Source organism: Coprinopsis cinerea, assembly GCF_000182895.1.
Source record: "Coprinopsis cinerea okayama7#130 chromosome 5 map unlocalized cont3.5, whole genome shotgun sequence".
Classification (NCBI taxonomy): domain Eukaryota; kingdom Fungi; phylum Basidiomycota; class Agaricomycetes; order Agaricales; family Psathyrellaceae; genus Coprinopsis; species Coprinopsis cinerea.
This window is the reverse complement of record NW_003307540.1, coordinates 2,822,686-2,841,799: the sequence shown is the minus strand read 5'-3', so window position 1 is coordinate 2,841,799 and position 19,114 is coordinate 2,822,686. Positions and strand designations below refer to the sequence as shown.

At 51.1% G+C, this 19,114-nt stretch overlaps 10 protein-coding genes across 10 annotated transcripts; 7 read left to right on the top strand and 3 right to left on the bottom strand.

Annotated features, from left to right (window-relative positions):
* Positions 1 to 241: 241 nt before the first annotated feature.
* CC1G_10660 (GPI ethanolamine phosphate transferase 1) lies at positions 242 to 3,985 on the bottom strand (the record flags this gene model as incomplete). The annotated part of the gene is made up of 15 exons (XM_001839043.2): positions 242 to 423; positions 479 to 593; positions 644 to 713; positions 762 to 776; positions 830 to 1,317; positions 1,364 to 1,478; positions 1,526 to 1,710; positions 1,767 to 2,305; positions 2,358 to 2,388; positions 2,439 to 2,734; positions 2,785 to 2,929; positions 2,986 to 3,152; positions 3,208 to 3,352; positions 3,469 to 3,728; positions 3,778 to 3,985. The coding sequence occupies 15 exons, from the start codon at positions 3,983 to 3,985 to the stop codon at positions 242 to 244; spliced, it is 2,961 nt and encodes a 986-aa protein (XP_001839095.2).
* A 511-nt stretch (positions 3,986 to 4,496) lies between these two features.
* Positions 4,497 to 5,744, top strand: CC1G_10659 (hypothetical protein; the record flags this gene model as incomplete). Its single annotated transcript, XM_001839042.2, has 1 exon — positions 4,497 to 5,744. The coding sequence occupies one exon, from the start codon at positions 4,497 to 4,499 to the stop codon at positions 5,742 to 5,744; it is 1,248 nt and encodes a 415-aa protein (XP_001839094.2).
* Positions 5,745 to 5,779: 35 nt separating this feature from the next.
* CC1G_14711 (hypothetical protein) lies at positions 5,780 to 6,097 on the top strand (the record flags this gene model as incomplete). The annotated part of the gene is made up of 2 exons (XM_002911236.1): positions 5,780 to 5,973; positions 6,034 to 6,097. 2 exons carry the CDS (start codon positions 5,780 to 5,782, stop codon positions 6,095 to 6,097), a joined length of 258 nt encoding a protein of 85 aa, XP_002911282.1.
* A 293-nt stretch (positions 6,098 to 6,390) lies between these two features.
* On the bottom strand, positions 6,391 to 7,164 carry CC1G_10658 (hypothetical protein; the record flags this gene model as incomplete). Its single annotated transcript, XM_001839041.1, has 5 exons — positions 6,391 to 6,477; positions 6,528 to 6,597; positions 6,652 to 6,756; positions 6,811 to 6,868; positions 6,924 to 7,164. The coding sequence occupies 5 exons, from the start codon at positions 7,162 to 7,164 to the stop codon at positions 6,391 to 6,393; spliced, it is 561 nt and encodes a 186-aa protein (XP_001839093.1).
* A 282-nt stretch (positions 7,165 to 7,446) lies between these two features.
* Positions 7,447 to 8,612, top strand: CC1G_10657 (hypothetical protein; the record flags this gene model as incomplete). The annotated part of the gene is made up of 3 exons (XM_001839040.2): positions 7,447 to 7,459; positions 7,512 to 8,425; positions 8,536 to 8,612. Exons 2-3 carry the CDS (start codon positions 7,573 to 7,575, stop codon positions 8,610 to 8,612), a joined length of 930 nt encoding a protein of 309 aa, XP_001839092.2. The 5' UTR covers positions 7,447 to 7,459; positions 7,512 to 7,572.
* Positions 8,613 to 8,747: 135 nt separating this feature from the next.
* CC1G_10656 (hypothetical protein) lies at positions 8,748 to 9,692 on the bottom strand (the record flags this gene model as incomplete). Its single annotated transcript, XM_001839039.2, has 4 exons — positions 8,748 to 9,064; positions 9,118 to 9,211; positions 9,265 to 9,409; positions 9,466 to 9,692. The coding sequence occupies 4 exons, from the start codon at positions 9,690 to 9,692 to the stop codon at positions 8,748 to 8,750; spliced, it is 783 nt and encodes a 260-aa protein (XP_001839091.2).
* Positions 9,693 to 10,215: 523 nt separating this feature from the next.
* On the top strand, positions 10,216 to 12,038 carry CC1G_10655 (other/AgaK1 protein kinase; the record flags this gene model as incomplete). Its single annotated transcript, XM_001839038.2, has 6 exons — positions 10,216 to 10,503; positions 10,557 to 10,838; positions 10,891 to 10,928; positions 10,978 to 11,290; positions 11,342 to 11,580; positions 11,636 to 12,038. 6 exons carry the CDS (start codon positions 10,216 to 10,218, stop codon positions 12,036 to 12,038), a joined length of 1,563 nt encoding a protein of 520 aa, XP_001839090.2.
* A 741-nt stretch (positions 12,039 to 12,779) lies between these two features.
* On the top strand, positions 12,780 to 14,792 carry CC1G_10654 (histone deacetylase RPD3; the record flags this gene model as incomplete). Its single annotated transcript, XM_001839037.2, has 8 exons — positions 12,780 to 12,813; positions 12,838 to 12,974; positions 13,026 to 13,143; positions 13,199 to 13,273; positions 13,327 to 13,700; positions 13,753 to 14,120; positions 14,172 to 14,317; positions 14,371 to 14,792. 8 exons carry the CDS (start codon positions 12,780 to 12,782, stop codon positions 14,790 to 14,792), a joined length of 1,674 nt encoding a protein of 557 aa, XP_001839089.2.
* Positions 14,793 to 15,359: 567 nt separating this feature from the next.
* Positions 15,360 to 17,500, top strand: CC1G_10653 (purine permease; the record flags this gene model as incomplete). The annotated part of the gene is made up of 7 exons (XM_001839036.2): positions 15,360 to 15,517; positions 15,576 to 15,799; positions 15,862 to 15,977; positions 16,040 to 16,232; positions 16,294 to 16,695; positions 16,745 to 17,284; positions 17,349 to 17,500. 7 exons carry the CDS (start codon positions 15,360 to 15,362, stop codon positions 17,498 to 17,500), a joined length of 1,785 nt encoding a protein of 594 aa, XP_001839088.2.
* A 201-nt stretch (positions 17,501 to 17,701) lies between these two features.
* Positions 17,702 to 19,104, top strand: CC1G_14710 (methionyl aminopeptidase; the record flags this gene model as incomplete). Its single annotated transcript, XM_002911235.1, has 8 exons — positions 17,702 to 18,085; positions 18,155 to 18,267; positions 18,321 to 18,356; positions 18,407 to 18,506; positions 18,556 to 18,760; positions 18,810 to 18,859; positions 18,909 to 18,977; positions 19,030 to 19,104. 8 exons carry the CDS (start codon positions 17,702 to 17,704, stop codon positions 19,102 to 19,104), a joined length of 1,032 nt encoding a protein of 343 aa, XP_002911281.1.
* Positions 19,105 to 19,114: the final 10 nt, after the last annotated feature.

Here is a 19,114-nt window from a genome sequence, read left to right as displayed (position 1 = left end):
CACGGGACCTAGGAAGGGTGCGTGATGGGACATGTCAACGAAACAATAGTGAGAGATGTCGCATGGTCGCGCCTCAAGGCGGAGGCAGTAGGCCCAACGGAAGAAACAAGCGGAAGAAAATCACCTTGTTCTCGAAATAGCTTCAGTTTCCTAATATGGTGGTGAGCCGAAGTCATACGATCAGGGGCTGCACGAACGCACTCGTCGAGGCGAATTGTGGATGCGCCATACGGAGCCGTAATTAGTCTGATTTAACAGTAGAGTCGTGAGTAACAGTACCAGACATAAGATATTCGCCTATGGCGCAGATCAGAGCTGCCCATAGGAGAAGCAGCGATGTGATGCAGAAAAAGCTGATGGATTGTCCAATTTCCAACCACGACCCCGTGTCCTTGACCTGGTAGAAGAAGGACAAGGTCATACCTGCATATGGATTAGCGGTCGGCAATACAATTCAGGAACCCCAAAGTTCACATACCATCGACGATTGCAAGCGCGACCAGCAGGAGCGAAAAAGGCGGCAGTTGCAACGCCTTATTCAATTGCGCGAATACGACTCCAAGCATGACATAGGGAACGACTATTTTGAAAAGCTGAAAGAAGGGTCAAAACAAGCACGAGGCGGAAAACTATATTCACCCACCAACAAGGATGTCATAAAGAATGGGCTGAATATGGGTATCAGGCGGTAAACGGGCGCCAGATAGAACGATCTAATGGACGTAAATCTCTATACAAACAAGAGGCAGCAGCAGACTCACGAGATGGAGGCGACACTATCGGTAGTCGATTAGCTCTAATTCACCATGACACCAGGGAAATGACGTACTTTCCAGTTCCGAAGAAACCGATCTGGACAAAGAACAAAAAGAAAAGGGCGATACGCAAATCGTCGGGCTGGAATCGATAGCTGGACAGGGCGGTACTCTTTGCGGATCCCTCCTGCGAGCCTTCTGGACGTTGGCGCAGTCGTCGCTCAACATCAAGCCACGCCAATAGGCAAGCTGTGAAGCTTGCGTAGAACATTCCTTCCACGCTGATCGACAAGATGACGAAGGCTGGGCCGAATCCAAGGAAGTATCTGAGGATTCTAGATTCGGCTGTCTTCTGATATCCGATTCCAGTGAAGGGGAACAGAGAAGCAACACCTATACATAGCAGAACAATTAGTCGAACCGCCCGTCCACAGCAGCGTCTAATATCCTCACCCAAAATAATCCAACCCAGTGTCTCATTTAGGACGGGAAGCCCATTCTTGCGCTGCAAGTGTCGGACGGAGCTTGCGGTAACCAGCATCATGAGAAGCATGAGCAAGACCTACTGACGGTGAGTTTGATCCAGAGAATTCGGGAGTAACACAAACCTGAGTTGCAAACGTCGTGTAGATGGAAGATCTCGCGGCTGGCTTCGTTGTATGGGACGCAACAATCACAAGGCCGAGAGACGCCAAAGCGATGATTGAGACGCCTCCGGCTAGGCTGGAGAGATGTCAGAAGAAGCTTCGTTGAGCAAGCAAATCTCGTACATTGTGGTCAAGTTCTCGGTCTTATCCACGGGCAGGAGAGGGAAGACGGCCGTAAGTAACGACGACGCCCCCCACGCCAGCGTCGTGGTCGCGGGCACCTCGGCGTTCGAATTCCATGTCAATGGCCACACAACCGCGATGAAAAATAGGCCAATACTCCATATCGATCGGTGAGTGTAACCTAGCTATTAGGAAGACTCAGCGAACTGTGGGTAAGCTCGCAAACAGTTATGTCACGTACCACCATGGCCTGTGTGCAAATGACCACAAGTGCCACACGGAGGATCACGTTCGCGTAGCCACTGTAGGCGACTCTGCCCACGATGGACGGGGCACCATAAACCAGGAATTGTTGCCAGAAGTACACAGGGAAAGCAACGTAGATGTAGAACGTCCAGGGAGACTTTTGGACGAAGAAGACCATCCAGGTTGCTCCCAGGATTGCGGCCGCAAGTCCATTGAGAATCTGGTGGTAGGTGCGACCAGAAGGAGTAGGGACATCCCCTGTCCGGAAGAGGTAGATGCAAGCAAAAGCAGCCCATCCTGTGTATGCGAAGGTGACGATAGTCCGAATGAGGGTCCTGTCATATGTCTGCAGGTAGTGAAGACCCGATAATGCTTTCTTGACAAGCGAAAGAGATTCACGGCGTGCTTCAGTCCAGCTGCCATTGGCCAAAAGCGCTTCTATTGTTTTCAGGTCGGCCTCTCCAGGGGCCTGCTGAGGATCTTGATGAAGTGCTTTGAAAGGCGAGTACCAAATGCTGTGACTCTTCTTGATATCTAGAAAGATGGAATGAGCGCATCTGATGGTCAGCATCCGCAAATTACGAACCATTCTTGACACGATATTGTTCCAGAATCATCTGCTTGGTGGTCAGCTTAAATGGCCCCTGTTACTGAACATGTTACAAACCTTGGCATTGGTGAAGGCAGCCCGCGCTACGAAGCTATCACTCGCTTTTGTGTCCAGGTATCCGGGTAGCGATGGGTCCGTGTCAGGCAAAACACCAACAGAGTTTACAGGCCAGTCGATGCCAACCAAGCTCGACATGAGCGGGGCAATATCCGCTTGTTCCATGTCACGTCTGTAGAGGTGGCTAAGTTCCCATGGACGAGAGTAGTCATCATGAGATTCCGAATTAGGATCTGGGAGAGGACCTCTGACGCCTTTGCCCCAAGCGATTATAGGCGTTCGAGTGTTGTCAGGATCTACGAGGGAGGGTTAACTTTGGTAGACAACAGCGATATTGCAGACTCACGCCCATCGCCATGATTCCCAATTACAGACATGCCATGGTCTGCAGTAAAGACGTAGCTCGTTTCTTCGTCCCCATAAAAGCTGGAGATAAGCTCCTCTGTTCGCTTTACGATACTGTCAACAACCTGAATGTTGTTCATGTATTCCTGACGGAAAGGAGTTGAGTCTAGGAGCCAGGTGCAAGGCGAAAAGTGTTTCCAACCTTGGAATGAGGCCGGTAGGAGTGACCAGTGGTGTCCAAACCGAGGAGGTGAAGGAAGAACACGACTTTATCTTGTCGAAGCTCCTTGTCTAGGGATGGATCGGTGGTGGCGTTCCTGAGTAGTGATTCAAGGTGGTCAAGAACCCACAAGTCTAGCTCAGTCGCGTCTAATCGGAATGCATGAGCATGATGGGCAAATTTGTCGCGTTACTGGACGTGTACCTTTGGTGAAGTCCTCTGCTTCGGCATCATAGCACCATTCCTTGACCTTGCCTGGCGTAGCACCGCGGGTGAACATGGGTGTGATGTCCGGGGAGCCAAATTGGAACGTAGCGCTTGATTGGTTGAATACCGAGTCAAAGTCGACCTGAAGACATTATAAGCGCTGGACGGTGACCATAACCACGCGAACATACTGGATTGGTTTTCCATCCCTTTGACCAGGTTAGTTAACATTCACCTTCCTAACAAGCTGGAACGCACCTTCGTAACCGCTGATACATCCTCGTACATGCCGGCTGCGGAACATGAGTAACCCTGTAACCCGAAGACGAGAAGATGACTCTCACCAATTATCGCAACATGCCCAGGTCTGCTTTCTGTCGGAACGCGAGTGTGCGAGATACCAAAAGCGCCTCTACTCTCCACGATAGAGCGCAGGTGAGGGGCAACAATTCTCGGAGAGCCTGGTATATTTGGGAACGGGTAGGTGTTGAACAACAGGTCCGCTCTTAGGCCGTCACCTGGAACGAGATGTCAGCAACACAGAGATTTTTAATTTGAGGCACATACCAACTATTAGAACCAGTCGCTTGGCGGGTGAAGAGCCTACATTGAAACTCTTCATCCCGGACACGACTGGACTTGTAAAGTAGCAGTCGAAGACCGAATAAATGAATACGACATGGAATAGGAAGCCTAGGATGAGGAGTTTGCTGATGCTATAGTTGAATGGTGCCAATTTGGGGGTTCCATTTGCTTCAACACCAGTCTTCCCCATGGTATCTAATTGGAACAATGGATAGGTCGCTCGAGATTGCGTTGTCGGATAGTCTGGTATAGTTGGCGGCGTTTCTACGAAACGGTCAATTCTCCATGGCTAAGTGATAGACAGATTGAGACGCACTTGTATCCTTTTCTCTATGTCCACATTACTTCTTCTAATGAGTGTCAAGCACCTGAATTCTAAGGCCCAGTGTCGCGGATGATGGAAAGCGCTGGCCACAAACTCCGGATGTCGCGGTGCGCGGTGAAGTGCTTGGCTCTGTTTGTTTTACACGCTGTTGCCTTTTTGGGCGACGCGCCGCGGGTAGCACGCATGCCGAGAGACGCATGTTCGCCAGTGTCCACCTTGCCGACGACGGTTGGACTCAGACATCGACCAGTCTGCGCCCAAATTTCGACAGCGACGACACCTACAACCTAAACTATCCCTCCATGAAGACATGCAGCGACAAACAAATCCACCCAGCAACTCACAATCGCACAAAGCTTGTTCAACGGCAGAGGATATGCAACTGGTAGCAGAACTCAATGACCTCATGAATGGGCTCTATCTACCGATTTCGATCATTTCGCCAACCGATTTGACGCCTTCCTTGCTGATGGCGATCTTGGAATCGCTTCTTGGAGAAAAGATACCACTACCCGGTCTCTCTTCCAGGGGAAAAACCAATCCAACCGACTTGAAGGTCCAGAAAGTCAAGATCTTTCTGGGGGTCCTCGAGACCGACGTTCTCCAACAGGACGTTGGTCTAAGCGAGATAGATCCTAGGAAACTTGCTCGAGGAGAGTGGGAGGAAACCGTCTCTGTCGCTGAGGTCCTCGTTTGGATTGGCAAGCGCGTTGGTTTGCTACCACGACCCAGCTCGTCGACCGAGACACACCAGAAGACCAAGTCGGCAGGGAGGAAGAAAACGACGTCTCAAGCGCCCGTTGAAGAAGACAACACCGTTACGTCTACCTCTTCTTCCTCCACCAAGCGTAGCCGAAGTAGTCGGTTTTCGTCGCCAGAGTTGGACACCGAGTCCGTTTTCTATGCGCCTTCGTCTGTTTCAACCAGGGAGACCCAGGTTACCCTGTCCGCGTTTATCAACAGAGAGGTGGACTTGGAATCCATTACGACATTGTACGGGGAACCACAAGAACACGACTCTGGTCCCAAGTCCGGGGACGAACCCATTCCCACACCGTCCTCCATGGCCCTGAGCCTGCAACCACCTTTCCAAAGCCCGCGGTCATCGCTTCGTCGCTCCCACCAGCGCAGACGTCCGTCACCCCCACGCAGATGCACACACGACGAATTCCCAGCCTCCCTGTTGCTCTCAAACGACCACGACGAATCCGATGACGACATATACGCTTCACCTGAACATTCACCCTCGCGCAACTCACCCTCTCCAGAACCCGACGCCAACTATCCAGAGCCAGTTCCAGTGCGATATACTGGGTTCATCGAGCCAGTTGACGAAGAGTTCGAAATCGCATCGTATGAGCATAACCGCTCTTTTTCGTCTTCCATGAACCGCAGTTCGGATCGCTCTATTCTCGGAAATCTGTCTGGGCTCAGTATCAGCACGGACGAGGTGAGCCACGGCTTTCATTTTCAATCATTTGACGATCTTGACGGAGAAGGCTACCAGGACACGAAGGCACAGGCGCTTGTTGCGATCGAAGAAGAATACCAACGGACGCTTAAGCTCTTGGACGAACGAGCCCGACTTTTGAAAGAACTTGCTGAACTGGACCGGAATGGATAGAGAGCCCTAGCCACTTGTCGGACAGCCTTTCTCAGATGAACCACCTGGATTCTGGCATTCTCTTCGCAGACGGTGCAGGCCCCCAGTCAACTATGGAGAACGACCTCTGGGTGGCCTGGTCTTCCCAGCTATGGATAGAGGGCCGTTTCCAGCGTCCAAGCAATGACCCCAGCAGCCCTCAGAACGCCCTGGCGGCATTCAACCACCAACGAAGCGTTGACCCCACGCAGTGAGCTGGAACCTGCATCTCTTACGAGGACTGCGGCTGACGAACGTACCAGGCGTCTAGGGATCCCGTTCCGATAACGCTGCTCGCCTTGCCCGTTTCGTACGCCACCAGACGAGCAATCTAATAGTGTATATAGAGTCTATCTAGCAGTGGCGAGAAATTCCCAACGGTGTACGTCGATTCAAGCTCGTGCTAGATGTACTGCGAGTGGAACGAGGCAATCCCCACGTGAATATTGGCTAGCGGTGGCTCGTTGACCATTGGGTCAATAAATTAATTCCATTAGTCGTCCAGCTGGAGATATGATAGATAGGAGCATGGTGTTGGGCCAATCTCCAATTAGCTCTAGTCTGTGTGGCCCTGGTGTTCCGACAATGAACAGCCCCCAATGTTTCAATGGGTATCTCGCCGTGTTGATCACAAGCTTGGCTTGGGTGGAGGAGAGGGAACCATCTTGATATGCGTGCCGGATGAAACCAGTCTATGGTGTGTAACGTTCCAAATCTAAGTATTGATCAGTGAAAGTTCCTCAAGGCGAGCCGAGCATGACTTACCTCGGTTCGAACCGATTGAGCACGGGCGCCTAAGGTCAAAGTCTGGTTCACAATCCGAATGCGGTCGCCCCTGTGAGGTCCGCGTTAAAGACGTCAGCCGAAATATGCCTTGTGCGAAACTCACAGTGATGCCGGAGAATGGTAGACGACATTGAGGGATTGGGAGACGCTTCGAGTCGACTTGGAATTGTTGACGATACCAAGAGCAATCAATGCCAAAGTTGAGCAACTGGAAGGACACATCCTCAGCCCCAAATTATCAAATACGAAGCATCCTCCTTACATGTCGATTAGGAAGGCAGAGCAACCTCCATGAATGTTGCCTCCGCCGTTCAACATATCTGGGAAACGTTCTCATCAGTCGTGGAAACCAGTGAAGATGGCTCTCAGGCGCACCTTCAGCAACGTCGGTCTCCAGAACAACCCGTCCCTCTTGCTTCAAAGGCTCTTCAGCCTTCTGGAGGATAGAAACCTCCGTCACAACCAATCTCTTCTGGATTTCCTCCCCGAAAAGAGGACCTTGCGCCTGGTTCGACTTGTACAAGCGGTAAGGCGACACCAGAAGGCGTTTTATCTCCTCCGGCGCATTTCCCTTAACATGAGAAATGTCGAGGTCGTTGTTAGAAGGGAAGGACATGACAAGAGTAGTGAGCGTTCAGGAGACTGCACTTGATTCTCTGGGGCTTGACCATGGTCGTCGGCTGTTAAAGCAGTTTGATGGACCGGCATGGACGGTCTCCGGGGGCCGGTATGCATCGGCCACATGAGTTCGATGGCCGAGTGATCGATTGATTGCCGATCACGGAAGAACGGAACTATTTCCACAATGGCGTGGCAATTGTCCTGGAGTTGGCTCTCTGCCAGCTCATGCAAGCAACGAAACTCACGATATCGACGACGAAACTGGACTGCTCTGCTCAAGAGACTCGACAGTGAGTTGAAGTCGCTCGCCCCAGGATGTTTGAACCCATGGAACCTTTGCAGCTGGACCCGGACCTTGCCAGACTAGCAGAAGACGGAAACCGTGACGACCCCACATCCTTGTATGGCGTTGAAACGTACGGGGTCGGCTGCGAGGATATGTGAAGGCGCAACGCTTGGTCCTGCTTCCAAGAAGAGGAAGCCGTTGCGCATCGTGATACCTTGCGTGGACGTCATAAAGCCTCCATCTCCCGGGTCCGATGTTGACCCCTTTTCCGCGCTCTCTTCTGGATCATCCTCTCTGGACTCGCTCTTCGACGAAACGGAGTCCACGAACGGCGCCGACGAGGATATATTTCCTGCTTCCCTGACAGCGCCTTCGACGATCGGAGGCCTCTACTTTGATCCAACCGTCTTGTTGCCAGAGATATGCGCAACGAGCGTTTGGGAGTTTTGTCAGGAGACGTACTTCCGTTCACCCGGCGTCAATCAAGTGATGCTCTTTGGGCGCTTCAATCCTGAATCAGAGGATGACGCCCATATCAGTTCGTCGATCGGCTTTCCCCCTGTCCTCGTATCCCTGCTCGACACCCTCTCGGTCGTCCTGCGGCCAACGTTGCCGAAGGAAACCTATGACCTGCTATTCCCCGAGACGCCCACACAAGCGCGACAGGCCATTATCAACCTGTATCATCCTGGCGAGGGTATTACGCCCCATGTTGATTTACTGGGGCGCTACGCAGACGGAATCATTGGCGTCAGCTTTGGGAGCGGTTCAGTCATGAGATTCGACCAGGTTACGGAAGAGGTAGAATCTCATGTCCACTCGGGGCCTGAGAAAGCAGGTCGCCACGACTTGTACCTCCCGCAACGCAGCGTTGTGGTCCTTTCGAAGGATGCGAGGTATAAATGGACGCATGGGATAGACAAACGGACTCGCGACTACGTTGTACACGGATCGTCAGCTGGAGAAGAGGGTCAGAATGGCCGATGGCTCAGACGTGGGACGCGTTTAAGCGTTACCTTCCGTTGGATGCTTCCCGGGGCGGATGTTGTCGGTAGTTAATTCCAAACAACGTGAAGATAGACAAGGTGCGGTTTAAATACAAGGCCGGTCTACGAAAGCAATACGAAAGCGATGAGATGACATGGCAACTGGTATGAGATGCACAATAGATAATGGATAGCGATCGGAAAGCAAATGGAAAGCAAGATAATGTGGGACGATAGCAATGCGGCGAGGACGTTGCAGACTCTGCAGAGAGAAATAGAGATATGAAAAAATGCAGCTCGATGTGCTCAGACAGGCGGAATCGTATCTGGGTATGCCGATACCGGCTCCTCTGTGAGTGGCTTGGATGTCGGTATCCGCCATTCCCGCCAACGACCTGTAAGCAGTCGCGATAACTTCTGCGCAAAAGAACCAGGGACCCCGATGCCTTTACCCTGTGTTCCCGCTCCTGCCACATCTTCAAGCGGTTCGCTTTGACCAACCAGAGTTGAACACCGACTTGGGGAAGGCGAATCGATCACGGTAGGAGCGGGAATATTGCTTTCCGATGCTTGCTGGATGATGGCTTCAGATCGAAGGGGTTCCGGAGCTTCAATTGTCGATCCTAAAGCCACTGGTAAGACGAGCGTCGAGTCTTCAGATCAATCTAAAACGAACCTGTTTCCACCGTGGCGGGGGTGGAGGGGGGTCTGGTTAGCTGGGATTCGCTCCTCCTCCGTAACTGCCTTCGACGTTCCTCCTCCGTCAAGGACTGAAGGTCGTTAACCGCTTTGTAAAATGATATGAACAGAAGGCATGGCTCACCACGAGATTCTTTCGCATTTTCTTGGCCATACAAGTTGCATCTGCGATTGTTTCCGATAGACCTCGTACCCAGGAGAGAAATTCTTGAAAGGGTGTGGTGGATGAATATGCCTTTTCGCGAAGTTCGTTTGTGAGGACTTCAAGACTGAGTGGCACCATCAGCCCCCATCGGATGGTGTGCCCAACGGAATGTGAACCTACTCGGTCAACCGGGACTTTGAATGCTGTCGCTGGGCCTCCGACGGGAAGAGATTTTCAGCATCGGCTTTCTCATAGATGATTTTTATCTCCGTTAGAATGTCGTTCAAGGCGACTAGTCTCTGGGCCGGCAAGATGGATCGATAATATCGGTAAATCGAGGCGAGAGTGCTGCACAGAGCCAGTGCACCGATGCAATAATTGAAGACATTTTCCGAAAAGTCGTCCATCGCCGTCTCGTGTCGCAGTGCTAGCACTATCTCCAGCAGTATGTTTTACGCGCTACTTGTGCTCCGGAGGCCAGTAATGGATTGAAACCGAAAATTAAGTGGAGCGATCTACTCGAGTCGAAAAGATGCAAGGGGGTGACCAGAGATCGAGTCGTCGGAAGGGCGGATTTCTAGGACAGTGGGCAAGTGTCTTGACATTGGGGCTCTAATATAGCAATCGTCCAGAAATATGAAGTAGAAGCAGACAAAGAGGTGAGCACGTTTCTTCCATGAGTCCAAGGATGTAGGTGGCCGAAGCTGTGTTCGAAGTTGGCCGTCTGATGCTAATGGCGAAAACTCCGACTCGCGGAGGCATCTCAGCACGAGGCATTGCCTGAAGGTGGCAGGCTGTTGATCTGTGGGTATGTCTAAAACCACCACGAACGAGCCGCGACGAACCGATTCAAGAGGCGTAGACCTCGTTGGACCTCTCTCCTCTAGTACCCCTCACGTCCATCGATCTAACCATTGACTTCTTCAGGCGATGTCTACGCGCAAAGAGAGGGTGCAGCAAGAGCGAGAGCAGCGACGAGCGCTAGCCAAACTATCTGGCAATCCCAACGTTACCAGTGCACCCAGGTTTGCAGCGCGACACCCGGATAGCTATTATCACAGCTCGTTAAGCATATTCGAGCGACTATGGGTGGACCGTTACGACTTCTTCCTGCAAAAGGGCTTTCGTCTCCGACCGCGTTACCGACCTGGCTGGACTCCGTCATGGCTCGAGAGCGGAAGGATGTCTTTCCGCTGTGAAGACTATTTCAGACTAGAGGTCGGTCCCGTGTTGAATCTATACTTCCTCCCATTGTCCTCACATGTTTGAAGGACCCCAATATTCTGGACGCGGAGTGCCTCAAGGACGGATCTCTTGTCTGTCTGAAGATGCTCTTTTCGAGAAACTCTAAGGAGGCCCAAATAGGGACATTCCTATCTTCACCAGAAATGCTCAAAGAACAGTGGAATCACTCCGCCTTCATCCTGGACCATTTGGTAGATCCAGAGCCAGATGGCTTCGAATTCATCGTGATGCCTCTGCTGCGAAGATTTGACGACCCTGAATTTGGATATGTCGAGGAAGTTGTCGACTTTGTCACTCAGGTTTTGGAGGTGAGGTTTGGATTCTGGATGCCGACTTTGCGACCAACACCGCATGTTACAGGGCCTCGTGTTTCTACATTCCCATCACATTGCACACAAGTAAGAATATGTATATTCAAGGGCGAAGATAGTGCTAACCCAGCTGCAGCGACTTGACTGGGGCCAATGTTATGATGGACGCCCGCCCGATATTTCCCAACGGTTGGCACCCAGCGTCCAGTGATCGTGCCCCAGATTTCGTGACCAGAGTCACACCCCTACCCAGGATCTACCATCCAGTCAAATACTACATTATCGACTTCGGAATTGCACACCATCTGGACCCTGGGCAATCACCCATCGTGACAGACCTCGGAGGAAGAGATCGAGACGTCCCCGAGCTGAAGCATAACTCGGAGTACAACCCATTCAAGGTGGACGTTTTTACAACAGGGAACATGTTTTACAATGAACTCTGGAAGGTACGATTTTGCTTTCTGTACTCATGGATTACCTGACATGCTCGTGTCAAGAAATACCATAGATTAGACTTTCTGACTGAACTTATTGTTTATGCTATGACGGAGGACCCGGACCAGCGGCCAACGGCGGAAATGGTCCTTGACCGCTGGTACAGAATTGAGCAGTCCATTTCGCATCTCACCCGCCATCTTCGGTTACAGAAGAAAGAGGAGTCGTTTGGAGAGAGTATCGTTAAAGACGCCGTGGCCATAGCTCTTCAAGCGCCATCTATGATTATGGGGAGCCTTCCGTAGGTGCTTCATCGCTATTAAGGAGACATATGTGCTGACAACCTTTCCAGGAAGCCAAGGCGTCGAAGTTGAAAGATTCTGGCTTGAAGTCTCGCTTCTCAAACTGGCCAACCGCGTCCTGGGAGACCCCACTGAAATCACGATGGATGATGAACGATCGGGGGGTTCCACTGCTAACCATTCCCTAGGACCGAACCTAGCCCTTTCTGTGCGCCTCCACGGCCCGCAGTATGAAAGGGTCGTGATTTTATGGACGACGAAGGATGCTTTAGCGGCTCGTGTTTGTCTGCAGAAGGTCCCTGGAGGGCAGCTTCTCCTGCTCTGTGGCGGGCTATGCGAGGTAGCACCCCATCCACGTACGCTAGTATTCATTATTACTTTTACTCACTGGAACCCCAATGCGTGCCTGGAAAATCAAACCGGTTCATTCTTGCGGAGATTGCTGGAAGGGGTATAGACAGAATCTCTCATTGCCATGAGGCTGGTCGTGATATAATCTGAGATAATGTAGCATATTTTGAGTCTACCTTGGTGATGACGGCGGGGAAACACGAGGCCATCAATCATCGACCGTCGAACTAACGATGTCTCAGAAACTGGGCCATGGAAGTATTAGATTTTTTCAGAGGTCGGAACTTCATGCTTGTATGTTAAGCTGCGTATAGAAACAGCTTTTTCATGATCAAGAAGTCAGTAAATTTATCAACTGTGGTGGGAGTAATCAGTGGGCGACGGCTGGGTTCAAATTGTCACAGCCTTCGATCGAGGGTGCACACAAAAGGTGAAAGAGGCACGTATATCATGTGGATACCTGGGGAAAACATTCTATTTGGGCTGTAACTGCCTTTCAAGTTGCAAGGCATAGTTTGGTGACAAATGGCTCTGAGTTGTGGGTCCTGCGAAGGAGCGGACTGGCAGTCGTGCCACTCAGATGACGGGAATGCCAAATAAATAAGTTAAACAAACGATTCAAGCTGCTAATAGAGGGATTCAGCGTATGCACGCCAGTGTTTGGCCGAGATAACATGACCCTTTATGTGGCCTGGGCTGGATAACAATGATAAGCGCCCGTAGATAGGGGCTCGTTCCCCATTCAGGCATCACGTGAGTCATTGATCGAGGAGCGGCAGGGCCGGCCCTGGCAAAGATGGACCGAACCCAGAAACCAGCGTTTCCCGTTCATTCACCTTCTATCACCATGTCGAAACGCAAAGTCGCTTATTTCTACGATCGTATGTTCAAGAAGTCTCATGTAGCTTGCGGGCTAACGAACATTGCAGCCGATGTGGGTTCGTATACGTATGGGTTGGGCCACCCCATGAAGCCTCACAGAATAAGGGTGACACACGATCTTGTGACGGCCTACGACATGCTGGACCAGATGCACGTTTTGGTGAGTCAAATACTGGGTCGAGAATACTCTAAAAGCTAACCGAGACCATAGCGACCAACACGCGCAACCGCCGAGACAATGACCAAGTTTCATACCGATGAATACGTGCATTTCCTGAACAGAGTAACGCCAGAGACGGCAGAAGAGTTGACGTACCATGGAACACGATGTGCGTATCCTGTCTTTTTTAGCCCTTTAGCCCTTCTAACACGCTCGTCGTACAGTCCTGGTCGGCGAAGATAACCCAGCCTTTGAAGGAGTGTTCGAGTTTTGTTCAATATCGGCGGGAGGGTCAATAGGTGCGTGGCCTTCAAAATGCATCGCCATCAGTATTATAAACCCAACTTCAAAGGTGCTGCGCAACGCATTGCATCTGGAGCGGCCGACATTGCCATTAATTGGGCTGGAGGCCTGCACCACGCCAAGAAGCGCGAAGCCTCAGGGTTCTGCTACATCAATGACATTGTACTCGGCATACTCGAACTTCTACGGATATACCCCCGCGTTCTGTACATCGACATCGACTGCCACCACGGAGATGGTGTTGAAGAGGCGTTCTACACGACAGACCGAGTGATGACATGCAGCTTCCACAAGTTTGGAGAATATTTCCCTGGAACGGGTACGCAAGAGGATCGCGGGCGTGGCAAAGGGAAGGGATATGCGGTGAATGTACCGCTGAAGGATGGTATCACAGATGAAAGTTTTAAGAGTGTTTTCGAACCAGTGCGTCACTCGCTTATTGTCCCTTCTCTTCGTTGCTGACCGGGTACAACAGGTTATCAGCAAGATTCTAGAAGTGTTCAAACCATCAGCTGTCGTGCTCCAATGTGGTGCCGATTCCCTCGCAGGCGACAAGCTCGGATGTTTCAACCTCACGATGTACGGCCATGCTCATTGCACGCAATTCCTTCGCAAACACAACATCCCTCTGATCCTGTTGGGCGGTGGAGGTTACACCGTGAAGAACGTCGCCCGAACGTGGACATATGAAACCGCCTGCGCCCTCGGAATAGAGAATGATATTGACGTCAACCTTCCCTGGAATCCTTACTTCGAATGGTTCGGACCTAGATACCGGTTAGAAGTGGCAGAGAACAACATGGACGACCTCAACATTAAGGAGGGAAGCTTGGATAAAGTTCGGTGCGTAATCTTCTGCTAGGCTTTGAGTAGGATGCTGACAGAGATATATAGAATTAACGCCCTTGAGCAATTGCGGGAACTTACTCCAGCTCCCTCGGTGCAGCTTCAAGACGTCCCAAGGGACAGCGTTGGAAAGCACCTTGGATTCGGTATTGACGATGGACAACCTAGAGATGACCTGGACGAGCGCCTAGCCCGTAAGTACAATCAACATAGATAACGGCAACAACAGCTTACTAACCCCTTGCAGAACACGCCCGGTACATCTACAACTTGCAAGAGTCGGCAGAAGCGCCGTCCTCTGATTCAGAAGAAGGCTCTTCCGACTCCGACGACTCCTCAGCCAGCCACTGGAACCGACAGCGTTCGCGACGTATCGGCACAGGCAAGAAGCGCATGAGCTTGCTCACCAACCAATACTACGATATCCCACACGAGTACGGCTTCTCTCCACATGACTACCACGGCCATCTATCCAAGACGACTCGCCGGCGCTTCTTCCAGAGTGGTTCTCGGTGGGACGAGAATGTTGAGCAGGTCATCAACGACAGGATGCAGAGTGTCAATGGTTATCCGAGACATTCTTTGTCGGCGACGATGGAGCGGGGTGGGAGCTGGGGAGATCGGGGTGGGGAGGACGATGACTGGGATGGTGATGTGTCGATGCATTAGCAGCATCATATTCCCATCCAAATGAGCCGTTTTTATACTACATTGTGTCGTGAGTTTATATATTGCGGGCCTATTCTCTCGATGTACTTACCTATCTTGCTGTATGTCTTCCTAGCTGTAGATTATTGTCATTCTCCTTGACGAAGGAGGAGAACTTGTTAACATGGTTAATTGATTTTGGGTCCAGAAGTAATTGCAAAGAAGATGGGTTCGACATGATAAGATAAGGCAGGAAAATTGTGACAGCCCCCTGTCCTCGGAATCCCGGCGGTCTCTTATCCCAGCGGTCCACTGGAAGCTTTTCTATTCCAACCATGTCGTTATCGTCAATCTTTGGTTATCACCGCTATCACGGCTTCGCGAACTATCGGGGGTTGTTCATTCCAACCATTCTACGCATGATGGAGAACCTGAACGACAGCGGTTGCATATGAGCACCAATACACCACAGTGCTATCTTTGCGGTGGAGTTCCCAGGTATTTCAGACTGATAGCCACTGAAGTTAAAAGAAGCGAGCAGCGTCCGGGGCTTGGTCCCACTCCCTTTCTTCCCCCTCTCCAACTGCGATGGCTGCAGTTGATTCACAGCCGCAGTCTATCTCTGGTCCAGTTGTCCCTTCGCTGCCTTTAGGTTCTCGGTTGGACGGGGTCAAAGGTGTTGTTCAGCGAATCAAACGCAAGGTTACTACCAAGCAGGGATGGATAGGGGACTACGACTATGCATGGTGAGCATCTTCCCCGTTCCCTGGCTCATACTCGGTGCTCAGATGGTATGGTCTTTAGGCTATGTACGCCTTCGCTGCCATTCATGAAGCGGGACAATCGTTTGCCGCCTTTCTATGCCCTTGACGATAGCCTGCCCCTGTTGCTGGGAATGACTAGTGGTCTGCAGCATGCGCTCGCTATGCTTGCTGGACTCATTACGCCCCCCATAATCTTCGCCTCTTCACTTAACCTCGACCCTGAATTATCAGCGTATATGATCTCTGCTTCACTGATTGGATGTGGTACGTTGCGTTCCCAGTGAAGGCCCATGTACTTGGGACTCACAGTGCTTTCTGTTCATAAGGATTCCTCAGTCTCCTGCAAATGTCCCGGATACACCTCTTCAAAGGCTACTATCTCGGTACTGGACTCCTAACTGTCGTCGGAACGAGTTTCGCCACGCTCAGCACGGCAAACGCAGTAAGTCGCCTGTCATTTATCAACGCCAGTCACATGGATTGGAGGCTTATCTGTCGTTGAAGGTGTTCAACGCGATGTACAATGACGGCACATGTCCTTCAACCGTTGGGCCCGATGGAACTTTCGTCCGAGGTCCATGTCCAGATGCCTATGGAATGGTGCTTGGCACGGCGCTAGTTTGCTCGTTCTTTGAGATCTTCCTGTCGTTCTGTTCTCCTCGGATTCTTAAGCGGCTATTCCCTCCCATCGTCACCGGTTCGTCTTATCTTGTTCCATTCCGGTTCCCTCGAAGACCTTACTTACATCCTTGTGATAGGGACTGTCATTCTCATGATCGGCGCTTCACTCATTGGTGAATCCGGTATCGCCAACTGGGGTGGCGGAGCTAACAACTGCAAGCTACGCCCTGAAACTGGGCTGTTCGCTCTATGTCCCACCATAAACGCTCCTCGACCTCTTCCGTGGGGTTCAGCAGAGTTCATTGGTCTTGGGTTCCTCTCGTTCTCGACGATCATCCTTGTTGAGATGTTTGGGTCACCGTTTATGAGGAATATTTCGATTATTTGTGGGTTGGTTGTTGGGTGTGTTGTTGCTGGTGCGACTGGGTATATGAGTGATTCTACTATCAAGTCTGCACCTGCTATTACTTTCTTGTGGGTGCACCGGTTTAAGCTTGGTGTATATCCACCTGCTATTCTTCCCATGCTGGCCGTCTATGGTGCGTTCTCAACGGTTCCTACCAGAGGTTAAACTGACCTTTCTGTCAGTCTCCCTCGCAATGGAAGCCATAGGCGACATCACCGCCTCAGCCGAAGTCTCCAAACAACCCGTCGTGGGGCCTATCTTCGACTCGCGCATCCAAGGCGGGGTCCTCTGCGACGGCATCGCGGGCCTCCTCTCCGCACTCTTCACCGTCACCCCGCTCTCCACCTTTGCCCAAAACAACGGCGTCATCGCGATCACCCGGTGCGCGAACCGCGGCGCCGGGCGCTGGTGCTGCTTCTTCCTCATCCTCTTCGGCACCATAGGCAAAATTTCTGGTGTGTTTCTGGCGATACCGAATTCTGTTCTGGGCGGTGTGACGACGTTTTTGTTTGCGAATGTGGCGGTGAGTGGGGTGAGGGTTTTGGCTGCCAGTGGGACGTTTGGGAGGAGGGATCGGTTTGTGTTGGGTGCTGCGTTGAGTTTTGGGGTTGGGAATTTGTTGAGTCATGATATTTTTACCCATCTTTTTGAGAGGGTGGACAACCCGGGGAAGGGCCTTAAGGGGTTGTTTGATTCGATTACTATTGTGTTGAGCACGCCTTGTGAGTTCTGTTCCGTTTTGTTGGGTTATGGACGGGGCTTCTGACGCTTGAGGTCGATGTACAGTCTTATCTGCGGGTGTGGTAGCGACGGTTTTGAATTTGGTTCTTCCGCATGAACCTGAAGAGCCTACCCCGGTTGTGGACGATTCTTCGTCTGTTGATGTAGAGCGAGTTGATGTCGAAGGACAGACAGAGAAGAGTTCAAAGGCCTATTAATGTGTACAGTAGCATGTAATTATTTAGAAGGTACTCAGTCGTATCACTGCAGTTCATTCCTCACCTGTGGCACACAAGGTTGACGAGAAAATAGGGGTTTTATGCCTGATTGGACGATGCCAAGGGCTGCCAAGATCCTCGGGAATAGCCGAGTGACATCACTCCCCTCTCTCGAACGGTTCCTGCTCTTATGGCTCAGCCATGCACCGAATTGCTCGTATAACTCTTCCTCTAACGCGACACAATGTCTGGTCAAGGAATCTAAAGGCCCAAAGCCTACGTCACGTCTCATTCACTCGCGCAAACCGCAATAGCGACACTGGTTTCGTGGACAACATCGACTACGAGGACTTTGGCAGCTACCGCATCATCTTACCAGAGGAACCGTTCGTCTTTGGTACTGCGCATATTAAACCGCGCAGTGTACCGCCGCATATCAAGAGGCCTTACTATGCTTCAACGCCTACCGGCAACAAACCAGAGTTTCGAGGCAAGATTCAGTTGGGAGGGGAGGAAGAGCATAGGTTACGCGAGTCTGCAAAGTTGGCGAGGAAAGTGCGGGAGTATGCGGGGAGTTTGGTTAAAGTAAGTCGTTTTTACTTCCTTGTGGGATGTATAGGAGATGCTGAGGGTTAGATTTGATCGTTTTGGGAGGTAGGAAGGACTACGAACGAGATAGATGAAGCTGTTCATGAGTTTATTTTGGAGCATGGGGCGTATCCTTCGCCGTTGCTGTATCAGGATTTTCCGAGGTCGTGTTGCACTAGGTGGGATGCGTCTGCTGGGGTGTGAAGTGAAAAGTGTTGACGGGGCGTTTCAGTATCAATAATGTCCTTGTGCATGGGATACCAGACGAGTAAGTGCACTCGCCTTAGTTCGTTGAAGGATGCTCAAGACTTCGTCTAGTCACCCATTAGAGGACGGAGATATCATCAACATTGACGTGACTATCTTCAAGGACGGATATCACGGTGACACCTCTCAAACCTTCCTCGTCGGGAACGTGGTATGTCGCTCCTCATCGTCTCTTCAACACGGGACTCATGCCTGCGTAGGATGAACAAGGGAAAAAACTGGTATCAATTACAAACCAAGCACTCAATGCTGGCATCGCAGCTTGCGGCCCTGGAAAGCATTTCCGAGATATTGGCAAGGCTATTCACGATTTGGTCAAGGATACGAATTATTGTGTGTCTTCCCAGTTTACGGGCCATGGAATTGGACCTGTGTTTCATAGCCAGCCTTGGATTTTGCATCATAGTGAGTTCCGTGATAGCCGTACGTGGACGTCAATTGACTGTCATTGAAGAGAACGACGAACCGGAAATTATGGAACCTGGGCATTGCTTTACCATCGAGGTGGGTATTTCACCTTTTAATTTCAGACACGGCTGCTGAATTTGAACAGCCATGCATTATACAAGGAACGAACCCGAGAGGATGGATTTTCCCTGATGGCTGGACAGCATCTACAGAGGTACGGTTGGATTCTTTCAAATTGAGGACCAAACGCTGATGTTTTTGTGTAGAACTGTGCGCGGGGTGCCCAAGCTGAACATATGGTACTAATAACACCAACTGGAGCTGAAGTACTCACATTATGACTGTATGTAC